This window comes from Vicugna pacos, chromosome 6 (assembly GCF_048564905.1).
Source record: "Vicugna pacos chromosome 6, VicPac4, whole genome shotgun sequence".
Taxonomy (NCBI): Eukaryota; Metazoa; Chordata; class Mammalia; order Artiodactyla; family Camelidae; genus Vicugna; species Vicugna pacos.
Genome location: NC_132992.1, coordinates 17,711,423 through 17,733,482, shown reverse-complemented (window position 1 = coordinate 17,733,482; position 22,060 = coordinate 17,711,423). Strand labels below are relative to the sequence as shown.

At 39.7% G+C, this 22,060-nt stretch overlaps 1 protein-coding gene and 1 long non-coding RNA gene across 4 annotated transcripts in view; one reads left to right on the top strand and one right to left on the bottom strand.

Annotated features, from left to right (window-relative positions):
* Window positions 1-3,432, top strand: part of SLC12A1 (solute carrier family 12 member 1) — a 75,739-nt gene extending 72,307 nt beyond the window's left edge. For all 3 annotated transcript variants that reach the window (XM_031672805.2, XM_006201755.4, XM_015237230.3), the window contains exons 24-26: window positions 597-732; window positions 2,121-2,188; window positions 3,235-3,432. In XM_031672805.2, the coding sequence (XP_031528665.1) occupies window positions 597-732; window positions 2,121-2,188; window positions 3,235-3,370 (340 nt within the window). In that variant the 3' untranslated portion in view covers window positions 3,371-3,432. The remainder of the gene's footprint in view (window positions 1-596; window positions 733-2,120; window positions 2,189-3,234) is intronic.
* Window positions 1-22,060, bottom strand: part of LOC140696802 (uncharacterized) — a 64,621-nt gene that overhangs the window by 41,043 nt on the left and 1,518 nt on the right. The window contains exon 2 of the long non-coding RNA XR_012073330.1: window positions 12,211-12,299. This is a non-coding gene — a long non-coding RNA (uncharacterized lncRNA). The remainder of the gene's footprint in view (window positions 1-12,210; window positions 12,300-22,060) is intronic.

Here is a 22,060-nt window from a genome sequence, read left to right as displayed (position 1 = left end):
AAAAATCTCAGGCAGCAACATCAGACTCCAGGAGGACAAAGGCCGCGATATTTGCAGCAAACAATCAAACTGTTCTATAATCATTAAACTTGCAGGAGCCCTTCCTGTCCTCCGACCTGCCCACAGCTCCTGCCATGAGCGGGAGTTGCCATGTGGACTAAAGATGAGGAGGGCAAGCCTATCCGACTCTCAAGGATGCTAGTTCATCTCCTGCACTAATTCATGAATGTCTCCCATAGAATCTGTAAAGTAAGCAGATGGAAACTCATTTATGAAGTGTCTACATTACAACTGTGTCTTTGACTACACTGTGTAGAAAATGTATTTGTAGAATAATTACTACCTACGTGTCTGTGTGTTTATCTGCTAGTAGGCTAACAGGACCGCACATACGTTAAGGCCTTTCCTTGGGTAGGGAGGCACTACAGTAGCCCTGGTATTACTCACAGAAAGTCCCCTGCAAAGATAATTCTTAAAAGATTTGCATGACATTCAGTTCTGATTCTGCAGCCAGCAGAGCTAGTCATACCTGGAGTATCTGTGAAATAATGAGTTAGTTTCCCACTGTGAGGCCTCTTTTATAATTCCAATTTCAGCTGGAAAGTCTTTGAAGAGATGATTGAACCATATCGTCTCCATGAAAGCTGCAAAGATTTAACAACTGCTGAGAAACTAAAGAGAGAAACTCCGTGGAAAATTACAGATGCAGAGCTGGAAGCAGTCAAGGAAAAGGTAGGGACTTGTCTTCCTTAATTTTTACTTTGCTATCTAACTGGCTGAAAAAGAAAACAGTGGTTGATTTAAAGATCAAGAAGTAATGTATCACACAGAATTTCATTATTCAAGAGCCAGGGTTTCTGCATATTTCAAGTCCTTTTCCAATCATATTATTGAATATGAGAATTTAGAAAACTGTTTTCATTTTTTAATATAAAATCAATTTTTTAAGTTAAAAAAGCAGGCTATTGATACATATTATGGAGTCTTCTTTCCAATTTAATTTTATAGAACAGGAAATAGACCCATCCATCTAAAATAATTTAAGTCAATACGTATGCAAAGTAGATATAGATTGGCTCACAATTTGACACAGTCACAAAGAATTTTAACCTGATAAAGATAGCTATAAAAACTAACGTAGGGATCTGAGAAAATATGTAATTGGAACAATGAACAGGAAAGTTGGATACTGCACATCTTGTAGGATGGAAGTAAAATGGTGAGCTTTTCTAGGAGAACCCAATGAAATGGCAGTTAACCCGCATCCGGCCTGAGCTGAATGAAGTTGTAATAGTGAGGAGGGTGGAGAGGGCAGGGACATAAGAAAAAGCAGAATAATTAACATCTGAATTGGATTGGACATTCAGGGGGAAGCACCACAAAAGAACCTCTAAACTACGAAATTTAAATAAACTAAATTAGAAGCTGAAGTTGGAACAAATTAGAGCAAAAGATACTAAAAGCCTCTCAAATTTAGTGGAAAAAATACTGAGCTAAGAATCATAAACTCTGTGTGTGATAAACTGCCCAGTTCTAACAAAAACTTTTCATATAATTGAGCAAATCACATGTCTAAGCCTTGGTAATACTTATGACCAAGTATTACTCTCGTCACTGCAAAATAGTTTGTGCAGTTCTTTTTCGAATTGAGTCTTTTGGTGACTTTTTCATTGAAACCAGTCCCCTGTGGCGGTAAAATACTCAAAGAGCTTAAAGAAAGGTAGACCAGGATATAACCTGTGTTCTCAGGTTATCAAATTAGTATCAAGATTAGATTAGTTTTCTTTAACTGCAAATTTGTTCCTTAGCACCAGCCAGTCTCATCTTCTTTTTACTGTTATCCATGTTGTTTGCAGGTTTTTTTCTTTTTTGTTTGTTTGTTTTTCTTCTAGAATTTAATTTGCCACTATAGCACAATGACAGTCTGGTCTTATTCTTTCCATTTCTAAAATTTCCCTTGAATTCTTAAAACACTGTGTTTCCAAATCTGAATGAAATAATGATAATTGTTTTTGAAAGGTGAGGTTTTTCTACTTGTCCATAATTTAAGGTAGGAAGATAAATTCTCATTCAGAATTCTGAGAGAACTGCCCTCAACAAAATCTGAATGTTGTCCACAGAGTTACCGCCAAGTTCGACTGAACGAACTTCTACAGGAGCACTCGAGAGCTGCGAATCTCATAGTCCTGTAAGTGTCATGGCAGACATTTAAGACTGCCACAGAGAAATGTTAGGTATATGGGTTAATCAGTTTAAGGACTCACAACTGTTGAGGTGGAAAGTTAAATTTGGAACACGTGAGATTTTAGACTGCATGGGAAAATAAATCCTACACTGAAGCCCTGACACCTGGGGCCCACGGGCTTTCGAGGGCTCCATTTGGCGTTTCTGCCACGTGTGCCCCACCCACAGGGCCAGGGGCAAGCACGTGCCCCTCCAGAACCCTGGTTCCCCCTCTAGAGCACACTCCTGGAACCTGACCCTGGAATTCCCTGCCAAATGAGACCTAAGTCTGCCACCAAGGTTCACAGCCACCTTCCTGGATAGCTGCTCCTGAGGTGTGGAGTCCACAGCATGTCCACAAGACTCCGTGCCATGTGGGGGGAGGCCAGGGTGCAAGAAAAAGGACAGGGCACTGAGGGCTATTTTCCATTTCCACTCTTTGCCCTCCACCCTACAAATGTTAGGGGAATACCTGCTGAAAACATAAATGTTTACCTAAAGATTGATTGCTAAACATGAAAACCAGCAATTTCACATTTGTACCTCAAGAACGGACTCCTACGTGCAGAGGCAAGTAAGTCTTCAGGCAAGATCTACACTAGAGGACTCTCCATCTAAGACACAGACCTGTCTCCTGAGTGGGGTGGTAGGATTCAAATAGCTCTCCCAAACAGAAGAGATTTAAACTATTAGGAAAACTCATTTTTCCCCAAAAGGGGAAAGGTATTGGGTGATCACATTTTCTATTTTAAGAGGAGTGAAAATTTATATTTATGCTTTGTCTCCAGCCTACAATGCCGTGGCCTATTTTTCTAGTTTGTAGATAGTGTATTATCTGAGAAACAATCAGTTTAATACCAATACTTAAAATAATTTCCGTGCTTTCATTTTGTGGGGGAGGGGTAAAAGGGTCAGGCCACCCACTGGTTATTACACAGCTCGGATAACGAGCGATGTTACTGCTGGCAGTAATTGTCACTTTTGTTCTTTATTTTTCCTCCATGCTGTCAGGAGCCTTCCAGTGGCAAGAAAAGGATCTATATCAGATTGGCTGTACATGGCTTGGCTGGAAATCCTCACGAAGAACCTCCCTCCAGTCTTACTAGTTAGAGGAAATCACAAAAATGTCCTGACATTTTACTCTTAAAAGACAAAGGATTGGCACTCATTTTAATGCAATGTATGAATAATTAGAAACATGTTTCAGTACTTTATGTTATAAATCTGATCTGTGGATATGCAAGAGTCTCTCTAGAGACTATCCTGCAGGATTCCCAGTAAACTTGGTCATTTTCTTTTTATTATTAGTTAGTGGGAGCTTTTTTTTTCTTCCTTATCAGCTTACGGGGGTGTCAAAGCCAATGCTACCCCTAGAAAAACATCTTTGTTATTGCTGTTGGTAAATAAGAAAATTAAGTAAACCCATGGTGGCGTATGCTGGTGAAAACCACCAACCTATTGTAAGCTTTCCCAGGCACATCTAATCTTTTGTTTGCTTCTAGGCCCTGGGAAAGGCCTCAGCCCCACAGCAGTTTCTCATTAAATGCTTACTGACAGGCTGGTATAGTAACTGTGGGTGGTTATCAAAGGAAAAAACCAACTGGGCAGGAAATGTGATTATGCGTGGCCTCCTGAGAAGCTTACACCTACAAAGAAGATTTGAAAATCAATAACTGAAAACTTTAAGAAGTACTTGAGTCTACACCATGTTTAAAGCGGTTACCTAAATATGGTTATTTAATGGAACACAGATTATATACTTAGAGCGATCTGAGCGATCATTGATAACATACAGCTTCAACCTGGATCTGACTACAAAATGCATTAGCTGGATTAGGAGGCAACATATATTCCAATTAGATGCAATATATTCCATTCTTAATACATAAATTTTAATTGCTTTCCTTGCTAAATATTTGGAAATTTCCAGCATGGTATTACTTTGCATTATTTTTTTTCTAAGTAAGTGGTTAGCACAGATGAAATCTTCATAGATGTTTAATTGAAAGCCAAGTACCACATATTTTCAAAAGGTTATAAAGAAATATATCCAGAATCATATTCTTAGTTACTTTATATAGTGATTGTTTAGATTTAAAAGAATAATTAAAGTATGAAGTGGAGATGCTTGCAAATTTGGGATATATATACAAGTATTGATTTTTTTAAATTTGTTAGTATTCCTATAATACTTAATCACATTAAAAAGAAAACTCAAATTTTTTTCTGATGAATGGCTTGATTATTTTTTCCTGACATAATATGACTGTTTATTCTAACTGATAAAATATAAGGGGGGAAAAATCAACCTAAAATAAAGGCACTCAAATTCGTTTGCTCTGGCCTAGGTGGTGTTTTTACCTTCCAGTCGCTAAAATCACAGTGCAACGTTGTATCAGATGTGAGCTGAAAACCTCAATCCTTTGCCTCATCTGCTGGTTGTTTAAAGCTGGGATTCAAGATTAGGACTTTCGAGCCAGACTTTGGCCTCAGAAGAACAACTAGGGAGGGAAAAGGGAAGCATCAAAGCTTAAGCAGCGGGATAGCCCTATCCCAAATCCAACACCACTGGACTTAACTCAGGCCGCATCCAACCCTCTCTCTTGAGCCCTGTGCACCTGAAATCCAAATGGCTAGGTGTCATCCTGGTGCCCAGGACCAGGAGCACCCAGCCTCATCTGCGCCAGACACTTCTCCGAAACACTTGAGAGGGCCTCTGGAAAAGGTGAACGGTAACATAACTTCTGTAACAGGAAATGCTGGCTCTTATTTCTTGGAGAGGCTGCTGCATGTTGGGTTGAAACAGATTCAGAGTTTAGCATAGAGCATGTTTATTAAGGAATGGCCTTGGGATCAACACCTGTGGAAGGGAGGGGTGAAAGCAGGAAAGGTGAGGGAAAGGTAAGCTGCCCAAGGACAGCCTCAGTGACCCCAACAGGCACTCTGTGGGGGACAGAATGTTCCCTTAGAGCAGTGCTGTGAAGGGCTGAGGGGGCCAGGCCATGACACTCCCACATAGATCAATCATGGGCTGTGGGCTGCCTGGGGAAGGGTATGAACTTGGATGAGGCAACTCTTTGCAGCTGAGGCATCCTGAAGGGCCTGACAGCCTGTCTGCTGACGGCACTTCCAAGTGCTGTGCAAATAAGCCCTTCATTAAACATGGCCTGGGTGGGGCACCGCCATGCTAACTGCAGAGGTCATATAAAGTAGTAGGGGAAAAAAACTCAGACTGGACTGAGTTCAAATCTGACTCACCATTTATTAGTGGTGTTAACTTAAACTAGTTATTTAATTTTTTGAGGGCTATTGGCAAGAGAATGACCAAAGGGATGTCCCCTGTTCCAGGTTAACAAAGGGGGAGAACATGGACTGACAAAAAAAGGGACAGGTGGCAGTAGGGGACTGGTAATCTTGAGGTCAAGAACAGCTGTATTGGGAATAGGTTAGGGTAGCAGAAAATTCAAAGGATGGGACTATGATCAGATACCAGCAGATTTTTTTAGCCCTCAGTGTCCTGTCCTTGTCCTTTGATTTACCCAACTCTATTAACCCAATCTCCTACCACCTCCATGTCTACACTCAGGTTTCTGAACAAGAAGTTGCACAGTCCTGCTCATTAATGTCCATCTTTCTCTGTCCCCTCAGTTTGTGCATGTTTCTCATCAGCATTCTTCCCCTTTCCTCACGATGACTTTTCAGCATCTTTATCACTTATTCAGTTGATGACCCTTCAACCATCCCTACAGTATACCCATGTACATATAGTCATAAAAGTTTCTACATAAAGAGGACCATGCTGGGAGCATCGTCTTACAATTCCTTCCTTTAATACTCAATTTTAGAACTCTTTCAATGGAAGCTTTTAAAAAAGATTATAGATTCTTGAGGACTACCATAAACCTGCTCAATCAGAAGCTGTGGGAGAGGGACTGAGGAATCTGTGTATTTTGATGATCCACGAGATTTTGGAACTACTGCTTTAAGTAGTCTTTCCAATTCCTGTAACTTGACTCCCACCACATGCTGATGTCTCCCAAATTCATATTTCTAAATCAGAGCTCCCCTAAGTCTCAGATCCATATAGTCAATCACTGATTTTCATGGTGTTTCTCTTTGTATATCCTCAGACACTCTTAGGACAGGGTGACCAGATTTCTGTTAAAAACACACACACAAACACACACACACACACACACATAAAACTAGAGCAAAGGCATTTAATTTTCCTTCTCCATTGTCTTTCGAATCCCCTCTGAAATGACCAAAGGAACATAAAAATATGGAAGTTCTTCGCGGCAGGAAATTAAGGCAGGATACCATCTATATGATACCATTTTTAGAAATACAAGCAAGCTAGAGTTTACAAGGGATAAGATTGATGGAAGCTAGTAAAGGTCAGCTTGCCACCAAAACACCTGAGAAAAATTCAGTAAGTCACAGGGAATAATTGCAGGAGGCCCTAAACCCTCCCCCGGTTTGCAGGTGGAGGTGAGACGCTGAAGGTAGGACAGACAGTGTGCTGCACGGGGTGGGATCCCTCCTGCTGGATACCAAGAGGATTCAGAAATGGTGGCGTAGAGAGGCTGAATGGTGTACTTGATGAGCACTCAAAACAGACATGGGTGTTGCAGTGAAGCATCTCATAGGTGTCCTTGAAAGACACCAGAAAGATATGTGCCTGCCAAAGAGGTTGAGCCAAAGAGAAAACCAGCCCTCTGTACCCAAATTCTAATACAGAGAAGAAAACTCGGAGACGGACAATCCTGTCCCTGGGCCATGCTGCTCTCAAGCTGCTACATTACTAAACTGGAACTGTAAATTGGTATCAACAGTCCTTTAACTAAAATTAAATAGGAGGACTGTAACAATAACCAGGTGGTTGGTGGAGGTCCCAGTGTCAATCACAGAAGATCAGCACATCTGCTTGTTGTCAGACCTGACATCCACAGGATCCTTGGCTGGTTGGATACTGCTGCACAGGTCACCTAGAGCCAGTCTGCCTAGATACTTCTAATGTTTTCCTCTGTGGAGATGTAGGAGACATGCTGACATAAGGATGAAATGTCTGGACTCCCAAGGGGAGAACAGGAGAAATTCCTCTTTGGGTGTGACTCAGATGTCCCAGTTGCTGACAGATCAGGGCATCTCCATGAGTTGCAGTAACAGCCAAGAGTTTCCAGCCTCGAGTGCTCAGACCCTAGCATCGGACCCAGGCATTCCCACGGGGCCACCAGCTGCCGCACAGCGTGCAAGCCTTGGTCTACAGGCGAAACCTCTCCATGGGAGGGTGTGCTGGTCAGTCTTACCGCTTTAGGATTGCCGATGCTGAAAACCACCATCTCAGTCTCCCTCTTTTCGTACAGAAAAAAGTGTTTTCAAAAAGAACATATACAATAATTCGTCTAGTCTATGATACTAAATGATTCTAAACACATCATTTTAGGTCCTGCTAAGGAAGAAAAAATCTCTGCCATTTAAACTGTGACATAATATCCTATTACTTAACATTTTGTTATATTAATTGAGATACCATTTTTTAGACTTATGTAGGTATAGAGTTTTAAATCCTATACCATTCCTGTGCATATAAAAAAAGGGGAAAGATAAATGAAGTAAGTTTGGTTCCACTTCAGAGTCCCACTCTTCTATTCACCTTTCCACTCAGTTTACGTCTGTTTTCCTGCAGGACAGGCCCTGGGTGCCAGGAGGAATGCTAGTGACTCAGCGTTTCTCACAAGGGAAAACCAACGGACACTATTTTCTTATTGGCTTTAATGATTTTTATAACTATGAGTTCAAGTATAGTTTTTGGATAGCGTTTGTATCCTAACAGAATTTAAAACATTGTGAGTAAATTCCAGTGCATAAAGAGCATAAAAACAGGGGAAAAAATAATCCCAAATAAAAAAGTCAGGAAAAAATTCTCATTAAAAAAGAGAAACCATACAATAGAAGACAGATCAAACATACAAGAAATAAACAGAGAATATAAATGTGTCTATCTTCCTTAGCAAAGACCCTCAAATTTAATAAAAAATAAATAAAATCAAACTCTATCTGCTAGCATAATATCCTAAATTATATATCAAAAAGACTAAAAAAAGAATAAACAAAGGTAGATAGAAATATTCAAAAGAAAAGAATACAGTTGGCAATCCTAATGTAAACTTTAAGACTAAAAGAATTAGGATGGACAAGAGAGTATCATTTTACATTTATAACAGATATATAGCTATGCTATGGCTATAATAATAATGGAGCTAGTCTAAACAAATAGCATAGTATTGACATAAATAACACAAGAATTGTTGGAGACAAATGGAGAAAGTCACTAAGAAAGTAAATTTTCTTAGGAAACAGTTCGCCTATATCACCATCTTTGACTGATCAAGTATGGGAGAATTCAAATTACATTTGAAAAAATGGATTTAATAGAATAGGTACCAGAGTGGTTACGCACAGAGACTACACTGTTTTTTAGAAAGCTATAGAATGTTTACAAAAACAAATTATATATTAGATAACTCAGTAAATTCTACATAGAATTTTTATCATAATATAATAAAACTAACATCATTTACAAATATATAAACAACAACATCACAAACTACTCACTGGGAAGAGAAAATTCTAAAAATCTCAGGCCAAAAAAGAAAGAACACATTTTAGGCTATTTAGCAAAAAGGACACTAAGAATTCCACATAACAAAATGTGCCTTATGCTGATAAAGCAGGACTCAGAGGTAGATTAATATCTATAGATGGATTTATTAATAAATAAGAAAAATGAAAGTTAATGTTCAACTCAAGAAGTTAGAAACTGTGCAAGTTAACTAAAGCATGAAGAAGACATTAAAAAGAAAATCAGGGAAGCAAAATAAAAAGCTGAGTTCTACCATCAGAAAGAGGAGTTGAGTATCAGTTTCCACACTTAACTAGTGAAGGGGTCATTACCTAGCCTCTGGAACAACCCATTTTCTCGTAGGTAACATGAGGATTATTAAAAGAGCTACCCTTCAAGATTGTTGCAAAGAAGTGAAATCGTGTGTATTGAAAGAGGAGCCCAGTACTTGGCTAAGTACTTTATGGTAAATACCTTCCTCAGTGTTAGACATTATTATTTTCAGAAAAGGCAAAAACAGTACAACTGACAAACTCAAGTGCTGTTTTTTGTTATTGCAAAAGAAAAAAGGAATGTTGAAGATAAAATATAAACAAATAAATTTACAAATGAGCAAGGAACTATGGGTACAACATTGCAGAAGAATTTTAAAACTATTCTGGTAAATTTTTAAATTCCAATGAAATATATCAATTTCTAGTAAAATATAAATTACTAAAGTTAATATATCCTGTTTTACTATTTATTTGTAATTGCACATAATACCTCTAGAAAAGTGCACAAGAAACCAGTGAGGGTTGACGCTCGAGAGGGAAACAAGATTAATGAAGGATAAGAATGAGAGAGAGAGATTTAATTTTTACTATATACCAATGATAGTTATTCAAAAATAATATTTTTAAAATTAAATATGTAAATAAATTATTAATTCATGTTTGAAATGACATATTGTGAAGGTCATGTATAATAAACTTTTAAAAGTTTCATAAAGTGCTCAAAAATGTAAGATATTATTCCATCATTACATTTTGTCACACTTATTTATAAAATAAGTAACTAAAATATCACTGTAAAAAAAAAAGTTGACCCCACCACACATCCATTGGTAAGTTTAGTTTTGTTCCAGTTGGGTTTTTTTTTTTAACATGAGTTTTTTTTGTTTTTGTTTTTGTTTTTGTTTTTTTTAACTTATGATTCTCTCCTCAGTTAAAAAAGTGGTAGAGGAGAGAAATGCTGGGTTGGATTTACCACTACAGCCCTGCATATTTTGTTTGCTGAAGTTCAGGAATGGACAAATGTCATCTTAATAGGTTCTGGAGTTTAATTTCCTGGGCTAAATCAAACTCAGAATTGATATTATGTATAGTAGGATGGGGTAATTAAAATAATTTGATTAAGTGTGTATGAACCCATGCATTCCAAGTACGGTATGCTCTTTTACCACTTTAAGCACAAAAGCCAAACAGGATTCTGTATTAATTTCCTATTGCTGCATAATAAATTACCACAAACATATCAGCTTAAAAACAATACCCATCTATTATCTCACAGTTTCCATGGGTTGAGAGTATAGACATCGCTTAAGTGGGTTTTCTGCTCAGGGTTTCACCACACTGCAGTCAAGATGCTGGTCAGGGCTGTGTACTCCTCTGACGCTCAGGGTCCTCTTCCAAGCTCATGTGCTTGTTGGCCAAAGTAATTTCCTTGCTGCTATAGAATTCATGGTAGTTTGCTTCTTCGAGGCCAACAGGAAAGAAAATGCCTTACCTCTAGATCATCTTTTAAAGGGCTTGCTTGATTAACTCAGGGCCACCTGTGTCAATCTTCCTTTCAATTAAGTCAACTGATTAGGGACTTTAATTACATAATCAAAGTCCCTTCACCTTTGCCAAACATATAGGTAACCTCATCACTGAGGTGGCTGCCCCACTGTACACATGGGTCCTGCCCAGACTCAAGGGGAGATTACACAGGGTGTGAACATGAAGGGGCCGTCTTACAGTTCTGTCTACCACAAATGCTAACTTACATTTCCGAAGATCATGTACCAGCCACTAAGAGCCAAGCTGGGAATCAGATAAGTTAAAAATGGCGTACAAAGTATACAAATCAACAAGCAGTAACTAGCAACAAATGACAGCAGGGATGATGCAGCAAAACATCAAAAGTATTTTTAAAAAGGAAACACAGCCTGAAAAACACAGCAGATTGAAGTCAGAAGGGTAGAAGGCACAGACTACACACCTCACTGGAGCCTGAGGACATTATCACTTTGTGGAAGGACAGCCTAATGTCGGAAAAGTTCAGTTTTGTTCTCTGCACTCTGGTTAAGGAAGCAAGAATGTTTACAGTTCATCCTCAGAAAAATTTTCCTTCATATGGTGGACATCAAAGGACGGCTAAGCTTCAGTTACCTGGAAAATTAATTTACATGGAATGACTGCGGTGAAGCAGAATGTGTAGATCTCTGGTGTGAAACCTGAACAGTGAATTTTCAGGTTGGACAGTTCAAGATGAGGGATGCGGAAGGAGAACTCAGAGGCTGAGGCCAAGATCCAGGTTATGAATGTCATCACTTTAGAGAAGGTGAAAAGCAATGACATCTGGAGCAAGGAGCCTTTGCTTTCTTCCCCAGCCAGGAAGATCTCTCAGCACAGGGTTGTCTGGGGCCAAAGCTAGGCAGTTGACTTTTTAGAGAAAGACATTGTAACTGCCATGCTGTGGAAGCAGCTGCAGAGCCCCGGGGGCCAAAGCTGGGCCTCTGTTCTGATGCAGCTCCTTCCCCAATGCTGGTGGCTTTCCTCAGCTTCCAAATTCAGTTCAACTGCTCTTTGGGATGTCCAAGAGATCAGGAAAAGGAGACATTTCACATACAGACTTTTCTGGTTTTATTTCCAAAGCAATTATGTTCTTGGATTTTCTAATTTCCTATTGTACTTCTCCCAACAAAGAAGTGGTAGAAATATTTTCAGGGAAGGTGAGAAGTTCAGAGAAGTAAACAATAAAAGGTCTTGAAAGATATTAAATTAATGCACCAGCACATTGGAGAGAGAAGATCACCACTGCTGTGACTGCCCAGTATTCACAGGTCCATTTTCAAAATGGGTTCTATTGCATTTTGGAGTTAATGTGTCCCAAACTGCGCTCTTGCTCTTCCTTCCCAAAGCTGCTCTTTCAGCACTCTTCCAGACTTCGCAACCCCATCCTTGCCATAAATTGTGTAGTCTGTTTGACTTTTCTCCCTCACCTCACATCTGACCCATCAGCAAATCTTACTAGCTTTAGAACAGATCCAGAATCTAACCATTTCTTACCAGTCCGCTGTGGACTCCCTGATCCGTGCTCCTTCCATCATCTCTTACCTGGATCACAGAGTAGCCTCCCAAAGAGTCTTCCTGCATCAGGCCTTGATCCTCTTCTGTCTCATTTCAGCAGAGCAGTCCAAGCAATCCTGTGAATGGAGACAGAGCATGTCACTCCTTTTGTCAAAATATTCCAGTGGTTTTTCCATTTCACTCAGTGGAAAAGCCACTCTCCTTACAGAAGCTTACAAGGCCCTATGACTGCAACCCCCCATCCCCACCTCTGTGATCTCACCTCCTATACCTGTGCATCCCCCTCTGGCATGCTGTGTAGCCCTTCTTACAGGTGAGGTTGCACCCCAGGACCTGAGTGCCTGCTGTGCCCTCTACCTGGGATGCCTTTCTCCCAAATATCACTTGCTTCAAGTTTGGTTAAATGCCTCCCCATCCCCATCCCCACACCTGGCAGATCGTATATTCTCGCTGAGGCCTTCCCAGGCCACTCCGTCTAAACTGCAAGCCAACATTCCATCTCTCACTCTCCTCCTTTGCTTTTCTCCTTAACACTCAGCACCATTTATTTGGATCACTTCTATTTACCTACAGACTTATTTTTGTCTGGTCTGCTCCCTGCTATGTCCCCAAAGCCTAGACCAGTGCCTGGCAAATTGAACACATTCAAAACTATTTTTTGAAAGGGTGAATGAATGCAGGCATTGAGAGGCACAGAAAGTATAGGGCCCCGTCTCCTCTGAGGTCTGGTCTCAGACTCACTGTGGAGCCTCAGCCCAGCTGGCTCAGGCCCTGTCCCACACCGGCCATGCCCCACATTCCACACACACCTCTGGGTGTCTCTGAACATATGGGTCTTCTTGTTTAGGATGCCTGATTCTCTTTTGTTTGTCTCAGTTATTTTTATCCTCATTTTTTTCACTACAAGTGAGGTAATTACTAGACAGTTTCTCATGAGCTTATTGGCCATCTGGGATTGGCTCTTTTGTCAATTCAACAAAAATGTGCCAGGCTCTAAAGACATAAAGATACACTGTTCCACGTTCTTAAGACAACCATTTCCCCTGCCCTCAAAAAGTTTATAGTCTAGATAGACAAGCAAGCAAATACACAAAATAATTATGGATTATGAAAAATACTGTGAAGGAAATGAAGAGGAAACCATGACAGAGAATAATGGAAAGGGCAGGACTTACATAGGGTATTCAAGGAGGGCATTATGAAAAAATATTTAAGGATGAGAAGGTACTCAATTTTACCTGACCCCTATACTCTCAGAAAACAGCAATGGCTAAGAAATCTCCCCAACCACTTCCCCCGCCAAATCTCCTACCCTTTTGTGTTCTAGAAAATAGCTAAGTGCAATGAAGCACCATCCCCACTTGGCTTAGATAAGACTTGCTGTCCACTCTTTCTCATGACTCCCATAAATTTTGTAAATGGCTCCCATTTTTACTGGTGACAAGGCTAAACCCAGACTGTTCCCCGTTTGCTTGAATCTGCTGACAGGGTCAGACACAGATCTTCTAACTTTCTTCTTTGTCTCATGAATGATTAGCCAGATTGGAATTGCTTGTTCCCCTGAAACTAAATTGAAAATCTAAGGCAAAACCCACCGCTGAGCCACACTGTAACAGGCTGAATAATGGTCCTAAAAGATATACAGGTCCTAATCGCTAGAATCTATTAATATCTTAGCTTACACAGGAAAAGGGCTCTAGCAGATATGATTAAGAAGCCTGAGTTGGGAAAATTATCCTAGATTATGTGGTTGGATCCTAAACAGAATCACAACTAGCCTTGTAAGAGGGGAGCAGAAGTAGATTTGACTATAAATAAAAGAGAAAGCAGCCAAGTGATGGAAGCAGAGCGAAGCAGCATCAGAGAAAAGATGCTACATCACTGGTTTTGAAGACAGAGGAAGGGACCATGAAACAAGCAATTTAACTCTAGATGTGGGGAAAACGCAAGGGAACAGATTCTCTCCTACACCCTCCAGAGACAGCACAACCCTGCCAACACCTTGATTTTAGCCATGTAAGATTCATTTTGGATTTCTGGCCTGCAGAACTATAATAGAGTAACTTTATATTGTTTTAAGCCACTAATTTTATGGTACTTTCTTTTTACAGCAACCATAGAAAAGTTAATATATCTTCAGATCTTCAGATCTGAAGTGCTTTCCCTATTGCAATAGCCTGAATAAAACCCATCTCCTTACTTAATCATTTTTTGGTCTTCAACAGTGCTGACTATATGAAGAGCAGGGAGCAAACAGTCCAGGCAGAGCGAACAACATGGACAAAGGGTCCTCAAGCAAAAGAGGAGTCAGTGTGTTCTAGAACCTAGGAGATGAGAACGACTCAAGATGAAGTTGAATGTTAAGAGTCTGATCATACGAGGCCCTGGGCCATGGCAGGGAATTTGGCTTTTGTTACATTTGTGATGGGAACTTTTAGAAGACTTTGAGCCACAAAGAGTAGAAGTAGGGAGATCACTTAGTAGTCCTGGTAAGAGACGGTGGCCCCAGGAAGTGGGAAGAATTTAGAGATAGGGCTGGATGAATCAGATTCTGTCTCTGTAAGAGCTGAAACACGAAACAGAGCTCAGTCAAATTAGGATACTTTGAGGAGTGTTTACTAAAGGAGGTATTTATAAAGGTTCATCAAGATATGGGCAACCAAAATCACAAAGGAGAGTGCAGCACCCTGAAGCTTATAACAGTGCCAGGCCTGAAGGGAAAGAGGGAGAGAGCCTGGAAGAAACGGCAACCATGACAAGGGCAGTATCTCCAGGGGAGGGAGCCCAGCCATTCAGAGGGAACTCTGAGCTGACACCCTACTCTCCCTTTGACCTTCTGCTGGGGCTCTCTATGGCCAAACCCAAATGCAAACCAGAGGACAAGAATGCTCATTGGTGAGGTGCCTACTGATCAGCCTCCCAAGGCAGAAAACAGAGCAGAGAGGGACAAGAGTGGGTATCAAGGGACAACAGAAAAATGTGTAGTAGACAGTAAACAATGGTTACTGGGGGAAGAGGCTGGGAAGAGAGAAATTTGGGAGTCTGAGATTTGCAAATGTCAACCACTATATATAAAAATAGATAAGACACAAATTTCTTCTGTGTCGCACAGGGAACTATATTCAATATCTTGTAATAATCTTTAATGAAGAAGAATATGAAAATGAATATATGTATATATATGCATGACGGGACATTGTGCTATACGCCAGAAACTGACACATTGTAACTGACAACAACAACAACAATAATAAAAGACACATGGTAGAGACATGAAAATTAATCCACTTTATTAAAAGAAAATGTGGAGACCTGAATTTTCTACATTATTTCCTTAATGCTCAGTTTCACCTACCCCGTGCCTATAGGCACAAAAACAATGGGTTTTCACCTTCCTGACTTCTATAAACATTTATAACTGCTCTTTTGTCCTAAAGGCAATCAGAAGAGAGTGATTGAAACACTTCGGAGGACTAATAATGCTCTCTTCAAAGTTCAGTTAAAAAAACTTCTTTTGATAAAAGTGTAGAATTTGAGGAAATGTTGCTACATGGAAACCGGATAACATTCGCTTTACACTGAAGAGAATGGAGCTTGTGCAGCCTGGTAAGTAAAGGTTGTTTCAGAGGGGCAGAAAATTGAATCACAATCAACCAAACCACAGCGAGCCTAATTCATACATCTCTCTGCATGGATACACATATTTTACCATTGTTTTGGTTTGCTTTTTTTTTTAGTACTCTGGAAGATAATTCAATTTGCATTGCATATTTCCTCATAGAAATTTTGAATCTTATGAATATAAAAATCATGGACTTGGCCCAATTTTATTTTAATCAGTTTTTCTGTTTCCTAATTCAGGATTAACTTCCCAGGATATATGCAGAGATTTAGTAGCAAGAGCGACAGTGTGCACATTAAAATATGGAGAGTTTCAGCAGCAATTTGAGTTATGGTAATTACTGGGTTTGTTTACACAGCCACAGATGAAAAGCATAACCTTTTTGTCCTGTCTTTTTTTTTAATTTGGAAAAATTGTGCGCTACCAACAGAAAAATCTTACAACAGTTGTTTAATGTCATGGAGGAAATCAGGTGCAACCAACGAGACTGAGAAATAAAGAGATCAAAACTGTCTGAGGTAGTGTCTTAACTAGGCATCCTTTTTCCTGGAGCCGCCCCCAATGGTATAGAAAGGCTCTGGTACTCACATTCTGCTCGGAATGATTGCCACAACATTCGCTGCACCCCAATCAACTGCCCAGTGGGTCTCCACTCACATTACAATTCCAGCGTTGCCCTAACACTGACTTCTGCTTCCACAGTCATTCTCCATATCCTGCTCCCTGGTCCTATCTGCTCCAACCAGGAAGTGGACCCAACCAAGATGAGGATTATGTGAGGGAAGAGGAGAAGGGGACAGATGGTCCCCAACAACTGGGAGCCCACTGGAGGGGAACCAGTGCTCTCAGGGAAGGTGAGAAAATAGGCCCATCCATGGGAACATTTGGGGAAAAACCAGGCCAGCTTTTGTAAGGCTTATTGAACCCAGATCTAGAAACTTCCCCAAGATACCCATGCTTTCATGATAACCAAATTGTTCCTCTTAAAGTTAGGAGGCCGACAGACCTCCATATGTCTTAGAATGCTTGAAAAGGGGTGAAATTACCAAAATGACTAATGCTTGATCTCAGTATTTTCTTCCACCTCTTCCATCCTATTTTCATACCAAATTGACTGTACGAGTCATCAATCCAACTAAAAGGGAAGTCCCATTGATTGCTTAAAATATCGGTTCTATGTGTTAATGATGCTTATCATAAAGGCCCTCAAAGATACCCACACCTTGATCCCTGGAACCTGGAATATACTGGAATATTTTATGGTGAAAGGGACTTTGCAGATGTCATTAAGATTACTGACCTTAAAATAGAGAGATTATCTTGGATTAACTGGGTGGGTCCAGTCTAATCACATGAGTCCTTAAGAGTAGAGACACCTTCCCAGCTATGATCAGAGGACTAGAGGATGGCAGCGTAAGGAGTCAACCTGCTGTTCTTGTTTTTGAAGATGGAGGATGAAGAAACAAGGCAGGGAATGTGGTCAGCCTCTAGAAGCTGGAAAAGGCAAGGAAATGGGTTTCCCCTTACAGCTTCTAGAAAGGATTACAGTCTTGCCAACACCTTGATTTTAGCCCCATGAGACCCGTGCCCAGTTCTGACCTAAGGAACTGAAGATAATAAATTTATATTGTTTAAGCCACTAAGGCAATTTGCTGTGGTCACTTGTTACAGCAGAAAAACTTATATGGTCTCCATCACCACAAGCTTGGATTAGTACAATAGAAAATTTTCAGTTTCTCCAACTTCTCAACTCTCCAGGTCATCTTAGAAACTCTTATCCACCAAGCTCTTGTCAACTATCACTGTACTCACTTGACTTTCCTTTTCAAGAACCTACAAATGACAATGTTTTCAAACTAAGCTCCTCTAAATATCAGAAGATCTGAGGTGCCTCCTTGGGACCTACCAAAGTTCAAGGTGGAAGGTTAGCAAATATTACTGAAGATGACCTGAAAAGATTCCTTGGAGAGACTGGTCAACAGAATTTTCCAGGTGTTTCATCACCCAACATGTTTAGCAATAGGAACACACTGGATGGTTTACAAGATCTTGCAATATTTACCAGTTACATGCCCTACTGATAAAATCAGTCAGCGTGCTGGAGTGAAACTAGTTCTGCTACTCTGGCCAGAGTAGATCATACAAATAATCTGTGAACCAGGGGCTAGTTAGTAGGTGTGGTTACAGGATAATACCTTATATAGCTAATTTTCAGCCCAATTAGATGCTCTACACAGATGAAAGAGGGAGACATGATTTGAAAGAGATCATGTGATCCAAGAGAAACAGTGGAAGTCTAAAGCTGACTTAGTTCTCGAACAGCTTTCCAATTTAGTCTGTATAACCCCTTCTTCCCCTAACCTCTTCCTCTTTGTCTAGTCTTGCAATTCAAATTGTCAAATATAGCAAGTTGCTCAAAACTTCCCTCTACATTGTACAGTAATTTCGGCCTTTTAGCCCAGTTTAACTTTTGGTGGGGCAATTTTGTGACCTGCTTTAATGGCCTTCACTTGGCTTAACCAAGAAATAAGCAGATATTCTGAATGATGCCTAGTCAGCAATTACTCTTAGTTATTTATTTTATTTTGGGGGAGGGGTAATTAGGTTTTTATTTATTGTTTAATGGAGGTACTGGGGATTGAACCCAGGCCCTCACGCATGCTAAGCATGCTCTCTACCACTGAGATCTTACCCTCCCCTATTCTTAGTAAAATTATACTACAAACTCATTGCTAAGAACAAAGGCCTTGGACCTGCCTCTGTATTTAAAGTAATGGAATCTCTATCAAAACAATTCAGAGCACAGTGGTTTTGGTCAAGTTCATAACACTGGTTAAATATGAAGGAATTCTTTCCAGAAAGTCTAGACCCTAGTAGATTCTCTAGAAATAAATTCCCTAAAACAGTGGTCCTTAGCCAAGGGTGGGCAACAAGAATCCTGGAGATCCTGAGTAATCAGTCTGTAGTGGGGTCTGGGCCAAGCTTTCCAAGTGATTCTCACATGTCCCCTACTCTTAAGCCATCTGCTTTTATTTTCTTCCTGAAAAGTTGATGATACTTTAAAATGAAATAACAGCAGTCCTTCTCTGGGCTGTAATTACAGAAATTTCACCTTCTGGTACTCCTACACACACTGGCATAATTGAGTCAGCTTTTCATGATTATGTTCATTAAGATGTAGGGTAGTCAGTGTATTAGTGAGAACTACAGGTCTGAGTTTGTATGTTAACTATTTTGATTCCTTTGAACTTTTGTGGCAGTAATTTGTGAGTTAGTCCAAAGTCGTTTTGTAGCAATAAATGCTTCTTTTGTCGACTATCTGCTAGTTCCTTACTTGTTTTTTGAACTGCCACTCAATTTAGTGTCAATCTTCTGAGCTACTTACATGCTTAAGATCCATAAGCTGTTTTTATGAAATTGAAAGGCTACATGTATTCATCTGATCTTTGTTTTTCCCAAAAGCCTGGTCGGAATGTTCCTGTGGGGCTCATAAACTATAGGCTAGTTTAGTGTCTTCAAGTTGGGTTACAGATACTCCTGGGGGAAGACCAGACATTCCAGGAGGTATCTTGATGGCATTCTGGACCAAATTATTTTATAAGAATGAACTTCTAGATAGTCATACATATGTACTTCTTACTGAAATCAATCTGCCTGTTCTTTCCCATCTCGCTTTTTCCAGTCACCCTTCTACAAAACATAGGCAGACATCCCACCTATCTTCAGGCTTACTTCGGTGCTTGTCCTCAGTGTAAAATCTCCAGGCTTGAAACAATGAACTTCTAAATCTTGGTACCAGAACCCAAAGTATGGTTTCTGTCCTTTTTTGGCTAGTACATATTTCTAGTAAAGGTGAACTGTGGCATGATAAATGAGCTATTTTGGCCCACTTTGGAATGTTCTGAATTCAGCTACAGAATTCTGCAGTTATGGGGAATTATGACACTTTTCCATTAATATTCTCGCCTCTTTCATTCCTAAATGATTGTCAAAGAATACACTGCCTCTGAGGAAGAGTTCAAGAGCTCTGTTCAAACTAACAAAGTTCACCTACTGGAGAAAGTCTCTACAGGAAGTTTGGGCAAAAGGTCAGTAATCCCAGATGGAGGTCTGAGATGCAGGAAGAAAAGCAAAGAAAGTGCTAAAAGTCTGTGTAAACATTTTTTTTTAAATGACTGTAAAAATTAGTAATAACAATACTTATTGAGATTCAAACAAAAGACATTTTTAAAATACTAGACAATAATAGTATATACGCCAAAAGAAGAATTAATGGAGTTGAAGCATTCTAAAGTCTTTGTGTTATCCAGGAGAAAGATAATAATTTTGTTTCAGATGTTCGATACTGATGAAATAAGCATGCATGTTTTAATTTATCTAAAACAACAGGATCAGAGAATAAAACTTCTAAATTAGTAGAGGGAAAAGTGAAATAATTAAATTAATTTAAATAAAATGAATAGCAAAATAATAAAATTTAAAAGGCAAGAAGGGGTAAAAAGAAACACAGAGCATCTGAAGGGAACCCAAATTAAGACAGACTTAAATCCATTATGAAGCTTACATGCTAGTGGAGGAAACATATAACTAACAAGTGAAATGAATAAATATGTACATAATTTCATGTAGCAGTATGCTATGAAGAAAAATCAAATAGCATAAAGCATTCATTGGTGCTTAGAAGTCCTTTTTAGATAAAGGAAGATGTGAGAGAGAGAGAGGAAGCAAGAGTCTAAGGCTTTTTATACTGAGCAGGTGAAGAGATGAAAAGAGACAGAAAGAGTGACATTGAGTGAGGTGGGAGGAAAACCAGAGTGCGGCCCGATGAAGAAGGGTTTCAACAAAGAGGGCGTGATCAACTGAAACTAGGAGTTCCTCGTTAATTTTCTACACACATCTTTCCCAGACTTGGAGAAACACAGCCAGCAGCAGGCTTAGTACTAAGAAGGGCTGTCATAGTCCCATTAGGCACAGATTAACCAACAGAGTGGCTGAGTGCAAGGACTCTGAAGCCAGACTACCTGAAGTTGAATCCTGGCTCCATCTCTTTCTGGTTGTGAGCTGTGTGGTCTCAGGCAAACTACTTAACATCTCTGTGCTCTGTGGTTTCCCCATCTGTAAAATGGGGATGATAATGATAGCATTTGTTTTCTCTGCTTGTTGTGATTAGTGTATATTTATAAAGCTCTTAGAATATGCCTGGTATAAAGTAATCATCCTGTATGTCTTTGTTAAAGAGAGAAAAATCCCTAAATGGCAAAGATAGAAAGGACAACTGTGCTTGTAAAGAATGGACTTGCATTCTCAGTAGGTTCACACTGGCACAAGACGTAAGTAATTAAATTATCAGCATGACTGATAGGGTAATTATATCCTGATAAATAAGAAACCTACGGCTGGAACACATCTAGCTCTCCTTTACTGTAGTATCTTGAATTTAAAGTATATTTTCATATCAAATTATATTTCAATTGTCACAAGGAATGTCCTATTAACTGCTTACTGGTTGAGACCACTAACCTGTTACTCTTTTCCAGTTGAATTTTGCCCTTTTCTCTTTTCAATCTAAAATAAACTCAGATGAAAAGTGACAAGAATAAACACTTTCAGTATCCATAGTAACAGAAGAAACAGCTGAATACTTTCTTGGTGCTAAGTATTACAAGGAACCAAACAAATCATTTTTGTGCAAAACACTGAAGTGGGTGCTTTGAAGGGTTCATAAAAGTTTATGATGCTTACTAATGTGAAAGATAAAATGCATGTAGTTGAGATGATTACACAATGGGAGTATATGGCTAATGAATGATATGGTAAGTGTTATAAAAGATAAGGCAGAGCTCACCACTGGTTGTAAGGAAGTTTCATGAATGAAGTGAGATTTCTGTCTGGGTTTGGGTAAAGGGAGACATTACAGTCATTAACAGTTTAGGATATGCAAAAACTCAGACTAAATTTAATACAAACTTCCTTAGTAAATTACTAGAGAAAGTACTTCAGCAAAATGAGGAAGTAAATTAAGAGGAAACTAGGTCCATAAAACCAGGGCTCCAATATAAGACAGGGGCAAAGGGAAGTCCCAGGATGACAGCTATTCAGCAGGACTAGAGGGTCACTTGCACAGACTGGAGCAAGAGAACCGGGGGGGGGGGGGGGAATGGAACTGACAGGGATTAAAGTATCAGTGTTTCATCTGGTGTGATGGATGTTCAAGGTACAGGATCCCCTGGAACATTTGGAGAAAACAAGCAATGG